Source organism: Castor canadensis, chromosome 6 (assembly GCF_047511655.1).
Source record: "Castor canadensis chromosome 6, mCasCan1.hap1v2, whole genome shotgun sequence".
Lineage (NCBI taxonomy): Eukaryota > Metazoa > Chordata > Mammalia > Rodentia > Castoridae > Castor > Castor canadensis.
In genome coordinates, this window is record NC_133391.1 from 43,063,068 (window position 1) to 43,080,407 (window position 17,340).

Sequence of the window (17,340 nt, forward strand, 5' to 3'; positions counted from 1 at the left end):
ATGCGCACGGCTGCTGCACTGCCCTCGCTTCCTGTCTGTCCCAGTTCACTTGCAGCCTTTGCTCCCAGACTTGGTCCTCTGGTCTGTGAGAACAGCGTTGCTAGCGGGGTTGAGGGCCGAGCGACCGGGCGGGCACTAAGCGGGTGCTACTGTGCGCGTCAAGGTCCGCGTGGGCCGGCGGAGGCGCGAAGGGGAAGCGAAGAGCCCGCGGCGGAGGACCCGGCGGGCGGCGGCGGCTGGACCGGGCCCGGCGCGCGGCATCCTCGGCGGACGCAGCCGGACGGTGAGTGCCGAGGACGGCAGAACTGGGCCCCGGGAGGGACGTTCGGCCTGAAGTTGTCCCGAAGGCCCTGGGAGCCCCAGGGCGGTGGGGAGGTCGGGACCTGCGGTCCGGGTGAGCGCGGCCTGCTGCAGCAACCGCGCGGGCACAGCGAGGGGGCAGCGCAGGTTCCGCGGCCCCGGGGACGGAGGCCCGGCGGGCTGCACGGGTCACGGCGCTCCGTGAGGGGCTGTGAGGACCGGGAATGACGTCCTGACTCCGCACCCCGACACCCCTTCCCCCAGCTGTCCCCGCTCCAGGATCCCCGGGTCTAAACGTCATGGGCACCTCTGTTCTTTGTCTGCTGACCCCCCACTCCCCCAGCTCTGTCCTGTAGAGTCACCCGGTGTAGTGCAGGAAAAGTCTCTTTTGCCTGGATCGATGGAGGAGGAAGACACTGGGCTGGGGAAGATGGGTGACTTGACCAAGGTTAAGGTCACAGGTTTGTTGGTCGCAGTGCTAACGGGACTGCAGTGTTCTGTCCGCTGTGGTCCGGTTTAGTTAAGTACAGCATCAGCCAAGTTTAGGCGGGTACTTTAAAAACCAAACCATTCTTTATGCCCATTAACACCCCTACCCCCTTTTTTGTGATAGGATCTTGTTGTGTGACTGGTACTGGCCTTGAACTCATGATCTTCCAGCATCAGCTTTCCAAGTGCTGGGATTACGGTGTACACCACAATGCCCAGGCATTCATTCCATTTTTGAGAGCTCAAATTCTCAATTCCTGTGGCTTCTTTGATTTTAAGCAATTTGAAGAGCCAGTAAGCTGGGATGTGGCTCGCAGGTAAGAGTTTGAGCTGGGCATGTACAAGGCCGTGTTTCGATTCTTAACACCACAACCCAAACCAAACAATAATAAAATGAATGCACATCCCAAGAAAACTTTCGGTTTTTGTGCCTTGTGTTTAATAGTGGCAGAGCATTTGAGAAAGGGAGTCAAGGCTTATATTCAACTTTGAGTGTCTAAGCCATCCTGTATCACCTGATGATTTAGAATTTAAAAAGTGTGTGTTTCCTGACTGTCACTGGTTTTTTTCCCCTCTTGAGTTTTCAGTAGGTATACTCCGTTTGATGGTTCAGCTAGATAATTCCTGACTGAAGTGACCTGCTTCTCCTCCCTTAGGTCCACCCTCAATAGACTACAGTTTCCCAAGAGCAGCAGAAAATGAACAGATTGAAGGTGAGTGTTCCTGTTTGTGTATATTTTCTTTCCCTCTTCTTCGTAATACATTTGAGGAGGTTTATAAGGATCTGTTCTTTAAATGACAATGTAGAAATGGATAAAAGATATTATCAAGTGAAATGCAGTCAGAGAAGCAAATCAGCACTGAGAGCCTTTTGTAAGGTCTTTGGTGCAGGTGAGTGATAGTTTAGGGCTAATGAAGCTATTGCCAAGTAGCACTTTTTTTTTTTCCTTTTTTGTGGAACTGGAGTTTGAACTTAGGGCTTCAAGATTGCTAAGCAGCTCTCTACCTCTGGAGCCTCACCTCCAGCCCTTTTTGCACTGGTTATTTTGGAAATAAAGTCTTGCTTTTTGCCAGAGTGAATACTGAGATCCTCCTCTTTTAAGCTCTCTGCTGTTTTTTTTTTTTTTCCAAACTCCCCCATCTCTACCCAGCTGACCTTGAACTACAATTTTTCCAATCTTAGCTTCCGGAGTAGCTAGGATTACAGGTGTGCATCCCCAATGCCTGGCTTGATAGGCTAGATAGTCATAGAAAAAGGAAAGTAACATCCATTACATCATCAGTGAAAATGAAGACATTACAAGACACCATTGTTGTTACCTGTGAGTTTTAAAGATTTTTCTTTGTTAAAGTAGGTATAATTGCAGATAGCTTTCCTAATAAACTATTGTGGTGCATGACTTCTCTTTGTCTTTGTTTTTTGTTTGTTTTGTGGACCAAATTGTTTAATCCAGGGATGAAATCAGGATCATGGGGGCATGACCTGATCATCCTTTACTGACCTGCTTCTCCTCCCCTGGGTCCATATTTCTGTCTGTTTGGGTTGGACAGCAAACAATGCAAGAATATTCACTAACAAAGATTTTTTCACTTCCTATTCACATTCATTTCTCAGTATTTTGGTTACATCTTTACCACTTTCCTGAATCTGTAGGTAAAGAATACCAATGACTTAATAACAGGCAAATCCAGTGTACATTTTCCAGTCCTTGCCTCATACGGCCCTTCATCTGCTTTGACATTTGTTGCTCTCAAAGTCGTACTTCCTTCACGGCATCTCTCCTTTTACTCAGACACAAAAAAATATGTATTTCTGTATTTGTCTGTAAGTGATAGCCAGTCTTTCTTTAACAGAGTGGAGACTACCCACAATGCCATTCTTTTTGAATATATAATGTCTGGTGTTTCGGTTTTCTAGAAAAGTTTTGGTATGTTTTCTCTCAGTATACGGTGACATCCACACGCTGCAGTTGGAAGATAAATGTTTTATTGATAGTTCCCCTAATATGTCTCTTTCTGCTGTTTATTGTTTGAAGAAACTAATTTGTTTATCCTCAGTTTCTCAGTTTGGAATGTGTTGTCATAGTGTTACCTTTAGCGAATTTTTTTAATTCCTTTTATGCCTTGAACACTTGGTAGCTTGATCTGGAAGTCTGATCAGGTCGATTAAGTTCACTTCTTTTGTCAGGACTGTTTTTCATGGCATTGCTTCCTTTCTTGCGGGGTCTCTGTCACCCTCCTGGCTCTGCTTTTGTGAGGTGAGCGTCTTCTGCTTGATGATCATTGCCACAGTCTATGGATTCCCTTGGGAGGCAGAATGGCAGTCCACTAATTCTACCCTTTCTTCCTCATTTACAAGCTAGAGTACTTATCTGAAACTCAGCTTCACTTCATTTTTGTTGTATATTGGAAGACAGGAAGATAGTTTTCAAAATTTTGAGTAGCATTTTTGGTTTTTTGGCTGGTTATCATGAGACCATGGGTTTAAAAATGTTTCATGTTGGCTGGACACAGTGACTCATTTCTGTAATCCCAGCTACTCCAGAGGCAGAGTGGAGTATCCCAGGCCAAAAAAAAAAAAAAGTTACTGCAACCCCACCTCAACGTCAAGCCAGGCATGGTGGTGGTACACACCTTAGATCTCAGCTACCAACAGGCAGAAGTAGGAGGACTGGTCCAAGGCTGCCCCAGTCAAAAACGAGACTCTATCCAAAAAATAACTCAAGCCAAACAGGGCAGGGAGTGTGCCTCAGGTGGTACAGAGCCCCTGCCTGGCAAGTGTGAGGCTCTCACATGCTAGGCAAGTGCTCCACCAAATTTCAAGTAGCTCAGGTGACGTGAAGTTGCAGATCACTTGGATATTTAAGTGGTTCCATCTGCGGGCAGGGAAGACCCCTTTAAGTTGATTTCCAAGTCCTTTTGAAATACCTCATATATTTGATAGCATTTGTTTGTAATCAGTATTTTATGTAGAAATAATTTGAGATTTACAGAAGAGTTGCAAAGAAATCACATTCTTTTTGCTCAGAAACTTCAGTTCTTAACATTTTACCACATTTGCCTCTGTGTGTGTGTCCATACACATTTATGCATGCACATATTTCCTGTACCATTTGAAAGAGGGTGCCACGTGTCGTGCCTCTTTGCCATGTAATGCTTCAGATTATCCCTCCTATAGGCAAGGACATTCCCTTACGTATCAATGGCACAATTAGAAAATTCTAATTGTACTTCATTTAAAGTACAGTTCATTTTCCAATTTTGCTAGTTTCCCAGTATTTTCCTTTATGGCAGTCATTATTTCTGGTAGAAGAGTCAGTCCAGGATTATGAACTGCACTTAGCTTTCATGCTTTTTTAAGGCTATTTAATGTGGAGTAGTTTCTCAGTGTCATTATACTATTGGAAGAATTATAGGCCAGTTATTTTATTAAAAAGTCTTTGAGATTAGGTTTCCCTGATGTTTGCTCACGCTTTGCATTTAGATTGTGAATTTCTGGCTGAACACTACATGAAAACTTAGATTTCTGGCTTAGAGTAGGATCTGCACACTAGAGAAGACGAATGTCCTGCTCCTGTGGGGTGGAGTGTGTGTGAGCGCTGATGACATCAGATTGATGAAATCGGCTGCATTGTCCATGTGTTCTCTGTCTTTGCTGACTTTCTGCTACTTGTGAAGGGCAGATGAAATCTTCTGCAGTTACTTTGTTGCTTTCTTTGGAATTCTGTCAGTTTTTGCTTCCTATATTTATTACTTGGATAAACCTTCAAGATTATGTCTGCCTAGAGTGCACAAGGCCCAGGGTTTAATGTCCAGCACTGCATTTAAAGAAAAAAGATTTTAATGTTTTTCTCAATTACCACTTTGCTGTTGAAAAAAGCCACTGAGTCCTTTTTGAGTGATGTGGGCATAGTACATCTTACTTTACCTTCTGCTGTTAGTGTGTTTGCGTCTTTGCATTGAGCACGCTTTTCTTATAGGTAATGTACAGCTGGGCCTTGCGCTTTGTTTTTATCTACTCTGACAATTTCTGCCTTTTGGTTGGGGATGCTTAGACCACTGCTGTACAATGTGTTTGTTACTGTATCTGGTGAGGTTAGAGTCTGTTCTGTTTCTATTTGTCCCATATTTCTTCTAAGTCTTCCTTCCTTTTGTTTTTTGTGTTTTGTCTTGCTGCAGGTGCTGGGGATTGAAGCCAGGGCTTCATACATGCTAGGCAAGCCCTCTACCACTGACCAAACTCCCAGACCCTTGATTTATGTTTCTTATTATGCCATCTTACGTCCTCTGTTGGGCCTTTAACTATAACACTACTTTGTTACTCTGCTAGGTGTTTGGGATTTATAGTATGCAACTTTAATGTATCATAGTTTACCTTCCAGAAATACACTGCTTTACATAAGAGCTCACAACAGGTACTTCCATGTCTCCTCCCTTTGGTCATTACACTATTGCTGAATAATGATCTTTTAAGGAGTTTTACCTAATGAGAGAATTCACAGCTACCATTTCTAGTCCTCTTTGTTCCTTTGTATAGAACCAGGTTTAATTTGCTATCATTCACTCCTCTCTGAAGACTTTTAACATTTCTAATTGGTGAGGAAATCTTTCAGCTCCTCTGTCAGAAATATCCTCATTTTTCCTTTGCTTTAGTGGGGATTTTTGCTGGAGTTTTTCCCCAAATGCTTTAAATGTATTCCTCCCCCGCTTCTCAGTTGTAGTGTTTCCAAAAGAAATCTGATCTCACCTGTCTTTGTTCCTCTGTATATAATATGTTCCCTCTTTTTTCATTGCTGTTTTTCAACTTTTCTGTTTCTCACTGGTTTGGAACAGTTTTCTTGTGATGTGTCGTAGTGTCACCTTCTTCAATTTTCTTTGTTTGGGGAGTGTTGAACTTCTTGGATTTTTGCATTTGTGGTTTTCATCAATATTGGGGGAATTCTCCTCCTCATTACTTCCCCACCTTCCTTTGCTGGTTGAAATTGTCCCACAAACCCCCTCTCCCCCCAAATATTCTTGATTTCAATTTTCCTGTCGGTTTCATTTTATACAGCCTCAATAACTCTGTTTTCATGTTTTGTTTTATTTATCCCTGAAATGCCATTGATCTTGTCCAGTGTAATTTTCACCTCAGATTTTATACTTTTCACCAGTAACAGTTCTGTTTGGGTCTCTACTCAAGTTTTTGAACATGTGGAATACAATTATAAACTGTTCTGGTGTTCTCTACTAGTTATAACATCTCAGCCATTTCTGAGCTAGTCTTTATTCACTGGTTTCTTCCTCATAGCTTATATTTTTCCTGCCTATTTCTCCCACTCTCACCTCCTTCTCCTAAGCTCTGCCCCTTCTCCCCTGTTCCACAGTCTGGAGAGGTCCTTGTTTCCACCTCTGATGGGTCACCGTCCTTCACTGCATAGGGACCAGTGTCTTGAGAACCATTGCTTCTGTGTGTGGGAGGGTTGCAGGAGGAGGGTAAATCCAGTCCATTAGTTCATCACCACTAAAAGCACATGTCTTAATGTTTGAGTCATAGTTAGAAAGCCTTACCCCACATGGAGGTTACAGAGAAATCCACCTGGTTCCTTCTTTTCTTGTAAGGTTTCATTTTGACATTTAGATCACTGACCCAGTTGGAGTTGGAGTTTATTCTTCTATGGTGTGAGGTATGGATGCAGTTTGATCCATGTCCAAGTGGTTAGCATTTGCTTTAACAAATTTGTATTAATCAGTCTTGTGTGACTGCAATGAAACGCCAGAGGCAGCTCACTTGTAAAGAAAAAAGGTTGCTTATCTCACCAGTTTGAAGGTTCATGGGTGTGATGAGGCTACAGCTCCATTTTGGGCTGTGTCACATCACAGTTGAGCTATGTGTTTAGGAGCTCACATTACCAAATAGGAAAGTCAGAGTCTGGTGTCCCTCAGTCCCTTCTGAGGGCACAGCCTCTGAGCTAAGGACCTCTCATTAGGTCCCACCTCCCCAAAGTTCTACCACCCCCTAACAGTGCCACCTGGGGATCAAGCGTTTAATCACAGTGCACTCTTGGGGGACACTTAGGCCACACCCAAACCATAGCACAAATGATTGGGACATTCCTGTTATCACCTAATCAGAAAAGTCCTTCTAGATTCACTTTTCTTTTTCTGCTCTTTCGGGTTTTTTTGTTGTTTGTTTGTTTTCATTGGTTTGGTGGGGGAAGTTGGGGTGTTTTTGTTTTGGTTTTGGTGCTGGATTTTGAATCTAGGGCTTTGTGCATGTTAAGCATGTGCTCTGCCCCTGAGCTACACTTCCAGCCCTACCAAGCTGTTTTAATCATAGAGGCCATGTTTAAAACCTAGTACTGTTAGGCCCCTTTCATAGCTTGTTTTCCATTTACAATTTTCCTGGCTGTTCTCCATTCCTCCCTTCCCAGTATGGACTTCTGTGTCATCTGGAACAAATTCTGGACCTTGTGTCTTTGCAGGAGTAAGCTTGTTGTTTTTGTTAGGATCATATTTCCATAAAGTAACTTAGGGTAACTGACACCTTTATGTTATTAAGTTGACCTGTCCAAGAGTAAGGAATATTCCATTTGTTCCTCTCTGCCTGCATACCTTTCAGGAGTAAAGATATCCTAGTAGAAACACCCTGTGTGCATTTGGGTTGCATCTTCTTACTCTATGAGAGCAGGGCTGTTGATTTCCATGTTACCTGCACTGTGACATGACAGTTGTTTTATGGATTTGGTCTCATCGTCAGTTCTCTGAGTTTTAATGTCATCTGCAAATGAGAGTCATTTCTCCTTGGTTTCATTCCTTTAGCTGTTTCCTCCCGTTGGAGGAAATGAGTGTTTTACCTCGCTCCTGATTTTAGTGAGAGTGTGCGTCTTTTCTCCACTGAGGAAAATCCCGACTTCAGTATTCATTTCCATTTCTTATTTTCTGAGAAAGTTCCTGAGTTACTATTCTGTGTCCCCTTTGTTAAACAAGATTCTTATGTGAGGATTTTTTTTTTTTTAACAATCCAGTCTCTAAGTTCTAAGCATTCTTTGCCCAATGCTCTTGTTTTAATTATTTAAAAATATGGGTCAGGAGACATAATTTGAGTTCTGCTTCCTGTATGAATTTGGTTCCACTGGTGTTGATCACTCATATTGATGCTGCTCTTTCATTCATGCTCTTTTCCTCAGTTCGCCAGTGAGTCTTGCTTTTCTTTTGCCGTTTGTAGCGAAGAGCAGCCAGTGTGAATGTGCTCCAGTGATTACCCCAACTGATGCCTGGTTCATTTCTGGAGACCATGGCTGCGGAGTATGAGAGCTGTCTGGGAGGCCACCTTGTTAGATGGCCATCACTTCATTTTCCTAGAAGAGGAAAAGCAGCAGCCAAGTCAATCTGTTCAAATTGCTTTCCGTTAACAAGGGTTTTCTACATTTGCTGTATGGGAAGATCCACGTACAGTGTGGCTAGGGATAAATAAATACTCTGGTTTGCTGAGACAGCCCTGGACTGCACCTGCATTCCTGGTGTCCCACCCAGAGGTTTCTCTTTGGACAGTGCATACATGGTCGCCCTGATAATGGACTCTATGACATCTGGCTGCCAGAGGTTTCTCTTGCAGACTCAGCACTTGTCCTGCTGCTCTGTAAACTGACCCCAGGTACCAAGCAAACTGCTCGGGTCCTGTGGCTCATTTTCCTGTCATCAATCTCTGTTCCTACTGGAGCCCCAGCCTGTTAATTGGCCTCAAGTCTTCAAGGGCTCTACTGGAGACTGCCCACTTTGCTACAGGCAGCCTGGATACAGTGTGTGTCCCAAGGCTCTGATTTCTTGGGTCTCCTTCTTGTCTCTGTACATCAAGGATATGCATGAGACACTGCTGGTGGAAGAACTTCTGTGTTCCGGTACTCTTAGTAGAATGGAACTAATTTTTTTTGTTGAGTTGGACTTATTTTCAAGGCGGGAAAATAATTGTGTATGTTTGATTTACTCTCTTGAGTTAGAATTAATTGTTATTACTGTTATTGTCAGAAGCTGACTTTGGGAATGTGCCTTCTTGGCATCTTTTGACCTGTTCTTCTTCGCTAAACACTTAAATATTGATGCTACTTCACTGGTACTTTTTATACCTCATCATCACCTTTCTTCCTTAATCCTGTAGAATACACAGTTCACCTTTCAGGACTTTAAATTAATTGGATCTGTGAAGCCTAATTGGAACATAGAGTTGAAGTAGTTTGAGTTGTGTTTGTTAATCTTCTTCGTATATCACGCTAATAACAACTTCAGGTGTTCATTCAAACTATATATTGCTGCAAGAATAAAATGTTTGAGATAGGATGCTTGAGCTGGGCTGGGGGGGGGTGGCTCAAGTGGAAGAGCACCTGCCTCCAAGCACAAAGCACTGATGTCTTCAACCCCCAGTACCCCCTCAAAAAGAAGATGTTGCCAGGTGCCAGTTGCTCACACCTGTAATCCTAGCTACTCAGGAGGCAGAGATCAGAAGGATTGTGGTTTGAAACCAGCCTGGGCAAGTAGTTCATGAGACCCTATCTCAAAAAACCTTATCACAGAAAAAATAGGTTTGTTGGAGTGCTCAGTGTGTAGGCCCTGAATTCAAATCCCAATACCACAAAAAATAAATAAATAAAGATGTTAAGCTGAAACTCTAAGTAAAAAAAAAAAAAAAAACCTAGCAATGCGGTTAACCAGAGGTAACTGGCTATGCAAATAAAAGAGGCAAAAAGGATCTGAGAGCTGAAACTGGGTGAGAGCACCAGGATAGTGATGAGAAGGAAAGAGACAAAGCCTTAGTCGAGTGCTGAGGACCATGAAGGGATCTGAAAGGGGAGGGAATGGCCAGCAAAGAAGACCCAAGAAAGTGACAAGGAGTAAAACACATGTATTTGTTTATATGTGTCTCCTCGTTAGGCTGTCACTGTCTTGAGAATGGGAGTGGGGTTTTACTTGTATCCCCAAAACTCACATAGTCTAGTTGCAAAATGGGAACTCAGTTGTGTTTTGATTTTAATTTTTGTTTCTTACATATTGAAAACCTCAAAGGTAGTCAAGCTCCAATATCGTTTGTTAAGTTGTTCAGTGTTCACAGTTAACTGTACCAGTGAACTTGAGAAAATCTTGTCTCCAGTGCCTTTTTCATGTCACTCAACTCTGTGCTGCCGTTGCAGGAACCGGTGTCCTTCAAGGGCGTGGCTGTGGACTTCACCCAGGAGGAGTGGCAGCAGCTGGACGCTGACGAGAAGACCACGTACAGGGACGTGATGCTGGAGAACTACAGCAACCTCGTCTCCGTGGGTGAGGCCGCTTGCTATCTAAACACTTGAAATTTAGACTCTTCTTGAGTTTGAGGAAACAAATGGTAAGCTCTTTTTAGTTCCTTTTGGGCAGAGGTCAAGTTTTGTATTTTTACCTCTCCATTGGAAGGTTCTGATTTTGATAAGTAAAAAATGGGGTCTTTATTGTATAGCATGGGTGGCAGCATCTTCTGCAGTCGATTTCTGAAGTCAGCCAGCTAGTCCAAGTACCTCTGCATTTCTTGTTAACAGGGTACGATGTTACCAAACCAAATGTGATCATTAGGTTGGAGCAGGGAGAAGAGCCATGGATGATAGAAGGTGACTTGTCCTCTCACAGTTGTCCAGGTGAGTGAGTAGAATGTCAAATTTTAGAAAATGGTCATCCCAGTTGTAGGGCAGCTTTAGGAACTTGATGCTTAAGGCTTTACACCAGATGCAACATAGGAGTATGGAAACTCTTGTTTGTCTTCAGAAAAAGTATTGTGATAGGGACGTGACCAGTTGGGGAAATTGTAGTCATCACATTGAAAGGAAATTTATAATTAAACATAATGAGCATTGACTTTGTATCATAAACTCTTCTAAGCCCTGGTTGTGAGGTCTCTCTAAATGGTAGGAAATTTACAGCAGTGTAGAGAGACAAAGATGTGGGAAGAATCTAGGGTGGTCATCTTGGTATGCAGTGATGTCTTGCCATTTAATATAAATTTTGATGCATTTCTCCCAGACGTAGTCCATACTTAATATTAAGTTACCTTTGCACATGTGCCCAGTAATTATTCTCCCACTGACCCTTTTCCTCCAAATCATCCCACTTCTTCCTGGATCAGCACCCTTTCAATGACTTTACACTCTGCTCATAATTTCTTGGGTTTTTTTTCACCTTTCCTACCAAAGATTGACTATTTGTAAAGTAACAAAGGTGCTTATGTTCAGTGTGGATTTACTCACTTTTTCCACTACTACTGAGTTCCTGCCCACCCTCCTCCTTCCACACATCTCCCCACCCATGTATGTGTGCATGTGTGCAAAAAAAAAATCAAAGGAAAGCAAGCCCTATACACTCATAATTAGTTTTATTTGTGGACAGTGGTCCTAAGTGAGAATCAGTCCCACAAATGAAATATGTAGATACCACTCCCATTCGGTAGCTTGTGTGTTCAAATTGACAAGGTTTATTTAATTGTGCTTCTTTTCAGGAGAAGTCTGCAAAGCTGGTGACCTAGTAGAGGACATTGAAGGCAAGCATTTGAGGCAAGCTGTCGACATCAACAACCAAGACCTGCTGGAAGACAGAGGGTGTGCATTTGAAAAAATGTGCAATGTAGAATCTCTCCTTGTTTCACCAAGCATGATAGCTCACAGTTGTGTCTCCTGTGGAAAGAATTTAGAATCTATTTCAGAATTAATTAGTAGTGATGGAAGCTATGCAACAAAGAGATTTGGAGAGTGCATTGAATGTGGAAAAACATACGGAGAGACACCCTATGAGTTTAATCAAAATAGGGATGTCTGTTCTCAAAGTGAGGAAAGTGTTCTCCGGGAAAGAGCATCTGGGATTTCATAAGAAAAGAAATCTGTCGGAAGGCTAAGAGGGATGAAGAGGAGTCAGTGGCATGGAGTGGTCAGGCAAGGGGGTTTCAGGATTTCCTAAGCAGACATCAAATCGCCCTGGGCACACTGCAAGGACACAGAGGTACCTTTACTCAGCCCAAGGACATTAGGATGCTTGCTCTGCAGACTGCTAGGGCAGGTGGGTGCAGTCTCCCCCCATATCCTCAGCTCTGGTACATAACACTGGATCTGGAAAGAAAAAGGCTCCCTGAACCAGTGCTGCTCCCCATGGAGACCTCTCCCCATGTCCAGCTTCCGCTTTTTTCTACTCCCCACACCCCTCCTTTCCACACCCCTTCCCTTCTCTCTCTAATCCAGCCCCATGTACCCAAGATCCCCACCTGCTGCCGTTCCTCTGGGGAAACTGAGTCTTTCAGCCCATGGACCTGGATCAACTCAACTACCAATTTGTGGAACAGGGGCCCAACCCATACCTGTTAGCATACACGAAGGAAATCGTGTCTGGTTTGCACCTGGTTGTCCTCCTCCATGACATTGGCCGGGGAGCTGGGGAGATAAATCAGGGCAGTTGTCAGAGGAACAGCCAGGGAGCAGCTGCACCCGGGGACAGGGATGGTGCAGCAGAAAAGCCCCGGGGATCTTCATAGAGAAGGCTGGGTGGTAGAGAGGCCCGGGGGTATCAGAACATGTGAGCAGAGAGGGTCACAGAGTGCAGGCCCTGGACTCAGCGCCCAGTCCATCCATGAGAACTGTGTGGACTGGGGTCATCCAGCAGAGCCTGTCGGCAGAACGCCATGCCAGGATAGGGTGCCATGTCAGGAACAGACTCGGGGCAGCAACCTTTCCAAGCTCAGCTGAGTGCTGCCTAGGACAGGCTGGGGTCCTCACCCTGGGCTGACAGTCGGAAGGCCACCTGGAGGTGAGGGGTGGGAACTAGTTTACTGAGAAACTGAAATGGGGCTCGTTTTCCTTGGCATGGGGCTGAAGCCTCTCCTGTAGGAATTCAGACATTGTCAGAGGGATACTGCCTTTCTGTCCCAGAGTTGGCGACGGGACGGTGATGGAAGGAGTCCTTGCCAGCACCTGCCGGAGGAAGGCTCTCCTAAAACTAAAATTTGCTTGGCACCCCCCAGCTCTACAAAGTAAGAAGTCGTGAAAGCTTTTGGACCTTGGATAATATCACAGCGCTGGCCCCTAGGGTGACGACGCCATCGGTCTCCACAACACGGTCTGTGTTAGAGCTCTTTGGCCAACCGCACCCAGAGTCACAGGTGACACCATGAGTGTTAAAACTCCAGGGCCTTGTATGTGCAGCCCCTCCCCGCTGATGCTGACTCAGTTACAGCTGTCAGTCCTAAGGGGTGGTGACCTGCTGTGACAGCTCGAGGGCCTAGGTCTTTGGAACCACCAGACTTGACAGCAACCTGTGACACAGCTGTGGGGCCTACGGGGTCAGGACCACTGGTGCTTGAAAACAGTTGTTAGGACCAATGTCCTAAACCTCGGACCTTGCTAATGGGTGCGTCACAGCTCTCTGCCTTAGGATGTTGGGGTTCTCAGGTGTTTGACACTGGCTAGAGGTACAACTGTCTGGTGGGCAGTTCCGAGGAGCCTTGTCAGAGGCACAGCCAGGGAGCATCTGTGCCTGGGGACAGCAGAGAAGCGTGGGGTTGGGGTTTCTCACAGAGCAAGGCCAGGTCGGAGGACAGAGGGCCAGGCGGAGCAGACCCTGTGAGCAGAGTTTCACAGTGGTCAGGCCCTCGGCTCAGTGCTGGCAGGACTCCATGGCAGGACAGGGTGACATGACTCACAGGATATCTTCAGCAAGCATCTTTGGGGGGCAGCTTTTCCAGGCCAGTGTGGGTGCTGCCCAGAAGTGGGCGGGCGTCCTCACCCAGGACACTCAGCAGGCCACCTGGGGGAACAGGTGGTTTTAGTTTGTTGAGAAACTGCAGTGAGGCTCCTTTTGTTTTGGCTGTGGCTCAAGCCTCTCCTCTAGACTTCCAGCATGCTTAGAGGGCTGGCTGTGAAATGTCACAGGATCGGGGACAGGGCAATGATGGCAGCTGTCCCCCTCAGCGTCCCTGCCTGAAACCCTGTGATGAAGGCTTTCCTTCAACCGAGCCTGCTGACCCGACGCTGCGAGGGGGCTTCCCTGTCACCCCCACCTTAGTGCTCACTTCTCTGGAACCTGTGGACACACAGCTGCCCCGTCAGTGGCAAGTAGATGGAATGGTTCCGTTGTCACAGTGTGAGCTGTGACCTCCCAGGGTCCACGTCTGGGACAACCCACCTTCCCCACCCAAGTCTCTCATCTGCACAGCAATACCGCCTCAGCTCCTGCTCCAGGACGGCCGAACTCAGCGTTCAGCCTTTAAAGTCCTGAGAGACATGGCACACTGACCAGCTGGGCTGGCACCGTCTCTATTCAGGAGGTAGCTAGTGGGCACCTATGGAATATGAGGCATGGGGCAGGCAGCGGGCTCAGGGTGAATCCTCGGGAGGGAAGTGGTCAGTGCCCTTGATTCACATAAGGAAATTGAGGCAAAGGAGACATGACAGAAGGGTCTCCCCACCCCCACACCTCCTATTTCTCTCATCCTGCTGCAGAGGCAGGACCCCATGACGCCTGCTTGGGAAATTTGCAGGTGCACAGAAGGGGGTCTTCATGTCTATGGGTCTGTGTGGGACCCCCTCCCACTTACCTTCCTATGACTGTCGGTGGAAATGCATGCTGATTCCATTCCCTGGTGGGGGCTGGAGATCCAGAAGTCCTGGGCAGAGGCAGCCACAGAACAGAACCCACACTCAAGTCCTCAGACATGCAGGCCGAGTTGCACCCTGGGAAGGCAGAGAGATGCACACAGCCCACCCAGAGCAGGAGCTGGGTTTCCCGCTTGCCCGTGTCTCTGAGTTGAACGTGGAAGTGGCTCCACCACGGTTAGGGCCATGAGGCAGGTGGGCAGGCTGCTTGTCCATGAATGAGTTTTACTTGGGGCCCTTACAGAGCAGTGGGGACCGGCACATGCTGGCCTGCCTAGGCCACCACCCATTGGTTATGTGTCCGTATACTTACAGGCAGCAAGGAGGAATCTGTGCAGGGGGGCACTTGTTTTAGAAACTGTGCCCCACTTCCCAGGAGGAAACTAACAGTGGCAGTAGGCTTTCTGCCATCAGATGAAGAACTGGTGTCTTACTCTCACTTCAGCTCGGGCGGTGCCTCTGGTCAGTCATGTTGACAGCTCTCGCACCGAGACGGCGGTGCTCACATGTAATCCAGAAGACCCCTTCTCCCACACTTGGGCGAGCAACTGTGAGGCCCTTGGTCTGTCCCTCGCAATGAAAATGAAAGCTCCCTTGCTAGAGGGTGAGAGGTTCCGGGGCAGTTGTTACATTTTGTGTCTTTTTGGCAGCTTCTCACATCCTTTGAAAAGTAAATGTAGCTCTGGGTACAGGTGGTGTAGCTAAGGTGGAGCAATTTCCTAGAACGGGCAAAGGGCCCACCTGAGAAAATGTGTGACCCAGCAGCACACAGGAAGTCAGTCAGTGTGAAGGTCTGGGGTGCTGTGGTAGTGAAACTCCAGCTTCATTCCCAAGTTTGACAAGTTCTTGTCAAGAGAAGAGGAAAGTCAAATCCCCCCAAGCTCATCCTTACTTAGCCAGTCAGGGGGCATGAACTCATCCGTGAGCAGCCCCATCCATTGTGACCTTGGAACACCCAGCTCTGGAACCCACCCTGAGCTTGGTGTGGGCTGGGAGAGGCAGGCAATGAGGCCATCAGGCCAACCTGCATAGGAATGGAACGTCCTGACGCTGTTTGCCGTTCCATCAGGACATCACCGCCTGTCCGCTGAGGTCCTAAATGACAAGTCTCGTGGGAGACCTTTCGGCAGCCATGTTTGCAGCTGCGGCCCTGGGGCACGCTGCCAGGCGCCACTCGCTGAACTTACATGGCACTTCACGCCAGACATCTGTGTGCTGGGTGACGGGAGGAGCTCACGCCCTCCGGCCCTGGCGTCCACCACCTGTACTCAGCCTCCTTCCTGGGCTCCCTGGACGAGTCCCTGCTTGGATCTTGAGTTGGCCAAGATGTTGAAAGGCCATCGGTTTTCTCAGTCAGAGTCATCTGAAAGGTGTAGCAGAAAGAAAGCTGATCGGCACCCACAGTTCTACAAAGGAACAGCTCTCTGTCTCTGCATTGAATCAGTTCTGTTTTGGTCATTTGTAAAAAGGGCTGAAGATGGATGCCAGCCAGACATTCAACTGCTGCGGGGAGGCTCCATCTTTTTCCAGGTCTCACAACATTCAGACTTGTCTTCCTTGAAGTCCACTCCACCCACCTCCCCACCAACTGGGATTACAAATCTGTGCCACACGTTTCACATTGTAATTTTGAATTGTAAGAACTTGTCACCTTTCTACTTATTTGAATTAGCAAATGTGTTCATGGAGATGGGTTGAAAAATGAAGGTACAGATTTAAAAATCTATTTACTAGGAACAGAAGACTTTTAAAAATCTTCTGTCTACTGGGAACAGACTGAATAAAGGCAGAAAATTCACCAAATACTTAGGTACAGTAACCGTCTTTTAGGTACAGTAACCATCTTTGTGATAACCACGTGACCGACCGTTCAAAGTGTAAACACACAGATCCTAACAGCTACGGAGGGTGCTGCTCGTCTGTGAGCTGGCCTACTTGTAGTAGCCCTGTGAGTAACGAGGGTGGACCATCTTCCTGCAAAGATTTTTGTACCTGTGGAAGTTACTTCTGTGGGCCAGGCGCTAAGGCATGCCTGTAGTCTCAGGTACTGGGGAGCGGGATCAAGGGAGGTACAGAGTTCAAGTTCAGCCAGGACAAATTTAGCAAGACCCCATCTCAAGCAAGAACCCAGGCATGGTGTTTCACCTGTTGTCTCACTGTGATGAAAGGCACAGCTAGTCCAACAGCAGCCCAAGGAAATCCTGGACCCACTACCTGCAGAATAGCTTAAGCACAAAAGGGCCGTGGGTGTGGCTCCAGTGGCAGAGCGACAACCGAGCAAGGACCAGCCAGACCTTTAGTTCAAACCCCAGTGTGACAAAAAGAAAAGCAAGGACTGTGGTATTTGTGAAAATAATTTTTGTTCAAGGCTTTGCAGAAGGGTTCTTTGCAAATCATACACTCCTCCTTTTTTCTCGTGTCGGGGTGGGACCAGGGCCTCCCACAAACTCGGCTAGTGCCGAACCACCACACCTGAGGCTGTTGCCTGTTTTCGTGCAGTTACTTTTAGCATATTCACAGAGTTGTGTAACCATCAGCACAGCCTCCGTTTAGAACATCTCACCCATCCTGCACACGAAGGATTTCACACACCCCAACGCCGGGATCTACTCTGTGCTCTCGAGAGGCAGGGAGACGTGTGCAATGGACTCTCGGTGACTTTGACATGAATACACAGGACCTTCTTCACGACTACAGTCACCCCGCTGTGCGACACCTCTCCGACCTGACCCCTCCTGTGGGAAAACTCTGTCCCCTTTGGTCCACAGATTCCCTCCCCTCCCTGCCACCCTCTCCACCCCAGCCTCAGGTAACCTCTGTCCTACTGCCTAGACTCCACAGAATGGGACCCAGCAGGACTTTGTGCGGTGACAGACGACTGAGTACAGTGACTCCCTCAGCCCACAGCGTGCAGGTATAC

General features: G+C 46.7%; 1 protein-coding gene across 1 annotated transcript; it reads left to right on the plus strand.

Moving 5' to 3' along the window:
• Positions 1–13: 13 nt before the first annotated feature.
• LOC109676136 (RB-associated KRAB zinc finger protein-like) lies at positions 14–16,223 on the plus strand. The gene is made up of 5 exons (XM_074076413.1): positions 14–283; positions 1,446–1,502; positions 9,954–10,080; positions 10,332–10,427; positions 11,282–16,223. The coding sequence occupies exons 2-5, from the start codon at positions 1,488–1,490 to the stop codon at positions 11,647–11,649; spliced, it is 606 nt and encodes a 201-aa protein (XP_073932514.1). The 5' UTR covers positions 14–283; positions 1,446–1,487; the 3' UTR covers positions 11,650–16,223.
• Positions 16,224–17,340: the final 1,117 nt, after the last annotated feature.